Source organism: Armigeres subalbatus, chromosome 2 (genome assembly GCF_024139115.2).
Source record: "Armigeres subalbatus isolate Guangzhou_Male chromosome 2, GZ_Asu_2, whole genome shotgun sequence".
Taxonomy (NCBI): Eukaryota; Metazoa; Arthropoda; class Insecta; order Diptera; family Culicidae; genus Armigeres; species Armigeres subalbatus.
Window position 1 is genome coordinate 321,585,077 of NC_085140.1, and position 2,119 is coordinate 321,587,195.

Here is a 2,119-nt window from a genome sequence, read left to right on the forward strand (position 1 = left end):
CCTGCTGTCTATATCTTACGCAATATTCCTCATACATTTACTGTGATCGGGAATCAATTTTCTGTTGTGCTTCCTTATGCTAAGGTGCTCTTCTGCACATTCTCTATCGAGACATCGCACTATTCCAAGTCACCCAGCCAGATCGCACTATTCTTAAGATGATCTCGGTCAATTCGGTATATATCCTTGAGCGACAGCTCAACTTTGTTGTTTCGTTGAATTTGTGATTGATTGTCGTTGTCTTCTTTAGAACGTCACCAGGAGACGTATCGAAATCAGTCTTTCTATTTCTATTCTTTTATTTAAAATCAAATTATACTTATATGGTCAAATACATGGGACCTTCTACTACAAAATCGGTGAATCTGGCAACATACGCCTCACACCATACCGCCAAGTGTGGTTCTCACGCATGACCAACGCAACACGCTCCGATTAGTAGCGATCTGTTCAGGTATAGTGATGACGATCAATGGAATATTTGTGGACCACACCATGTCACCTGACGTAGCCTGTTGCACATCATAGTGGAAAGTGTGATGTCATGCGCCGGATTCTGTTATTTTCCATTTGGCCGGTCGATTGTTTTGCATGAAGGTGGGCTTTAAATCTATTTTAAACATTAAGCGGCATCGACTGACAATCGGACGCTAATAGCGATAAAATCAATAAATTAGTTCGATTACATCGTCGAGAAATCAGTAGTGTCTTACCAGCAGTCATTCCATCATGACCAATTTCGCAAAGTGTTTGGCGGTCATTCTTTTGCTGCAAACGTGCTCCTCGAATCACACAGAAACTCTCTCACAACAGCGTGAAAAGCGATGGTTGACATTCATTCCAAACGGCGGAACTTCCAAAATTATTCTCGGTTGTGCCTGGCCGGTCCATTTCCATCACAAATTGGCTCGTAGACTCAACATGGGAATGAACCTTCAAGCCAACTATAGATTACCATCGACCATCGTCTGGCCCGTGCCGACCAGCATCTTCCAGAACCGACTGAACAACGACTATGTAGACAACAGTCGCATCCAGTTGTACCAGCTTCTTGAAAGGATGTTCGACTCTTACGGTACCAATGGACATGAGTGTGTGCTGAGAACAATATGCGAGGTAGCCGAGACCCCTCTCCACGATAGTGGCGTTTTTGGTGAACTGATGGATGTGATTTTCACGTGAGTATCGTGTCTAGCTGTGCCTTAAAATTAACCTTTCCCGTCAAAATTTGTATCTCGTTTTATTGTCTCAGTCGATTCTTTGGCATATTTAAGGTCAACTTTACTGAAGAACCCATATTTTTGCAGCTTCTAACTATTTAAAAAAAAATCGAAAACAAAAACCGAAAAAGTGCTGTACGTGTGAACCGACAAAACAGTACTTTTTTGATTTTTTGTTCAAAATTTTTTAAATATTCAGAGGCGTCAAAAAATATGAATTCATTGGGAAAGTTGACCCAAGAAAATCGATTGAACGAATAAAAATTGTCGACGAGGAAGGTCAATTGCAAGAAAATAATTAATTAGGCTTTCTTTTTTAGACCATACAAATCGGAACAATTGAACCAAAGCTACTACGATGCACGGTTATATGGCCTAAACGGAACGGATTGTGTCGAGCTCTATAAGCGGTGCCCATTAGGGTCTGGATTGCTGGAGAAAATGTCCATCTTATATTCGTCCTTCAGTTGAAATAAAAAGAACCGATATAAGTGGATTACGTGTTGATGGGAAATATGCACTTCATGAGTAGGGGTAGACCCCCAGCGCCGGACACCTCCCAATACCGGACACTTCTCAAAAAGACACTTGCAGAGGTCCTTCCACCATCTTATGCAGTACAAAAGGAAGCTATTGAAAGGTGCTTTACCTGCATGGTGTATCAGACCCTCAGGTTGTAAACTTTGTACAAAATTTAAAATGGAATAAAATGTCAAAACTTTCGTGTTTCGCCTATCTTCAGAAGGTTAAAATAAAACGAATGCATTCTGATTATGTCGAGATCGTCAATGTAGGCCATGCTTTTAATAACGATCATGATTTGTAAGCTGGGGGACAAGGTCCGGACAGTAAGATTTTCCATGTGATCAAATAGCCATTCTTTACACCTGTTTTGTTTA

General features: G+C 40.9%; 1 protein-coding gene across 1 annotated transcript; it reads left to right on the forward strand.

Moving 5' to 3' along the window:
- The first annotated feature begins 632 nt into the window (after positions 1-632).
- Positions 633-1,818, forward strand: LOC134216821 (uncharacterized). Its single transcript, XM_062695616.1, has 2 exons — positions 633-1,178; positions 1,541-1,818. The coding sequence occupies exons 1-2, from the start codon at positions 730-732 to the stop codon at positions 1,689-1,691; spliced, it is 600 nt and encodes a 199-aa protein (XP_062551600.1). The 5' UTR covers positions 633-729; the 3' UTR covers positions 1,692-1,818.
- The last annotated feature ends 301 nt before the right edge of the window (positions 1,819-2,119 follow it).

Bases quoted from the DNA above. Each gene is read 5' to 3' on its own strand.
- LOC134216821 (XM_062695616.1), top strand. From the start codon at position 730: ATGACCAATTTCGCAAAGTGTTTGGCGGTCATTCTTTTGCTGCAAACG. The intron at 1,179-1,540 runs GTGAGTATCGTG...TTTCTTTTTTAG, and splicing joins CTGATGGATGTGATTTTCAC to ACCATACAAATCGGAACAAT.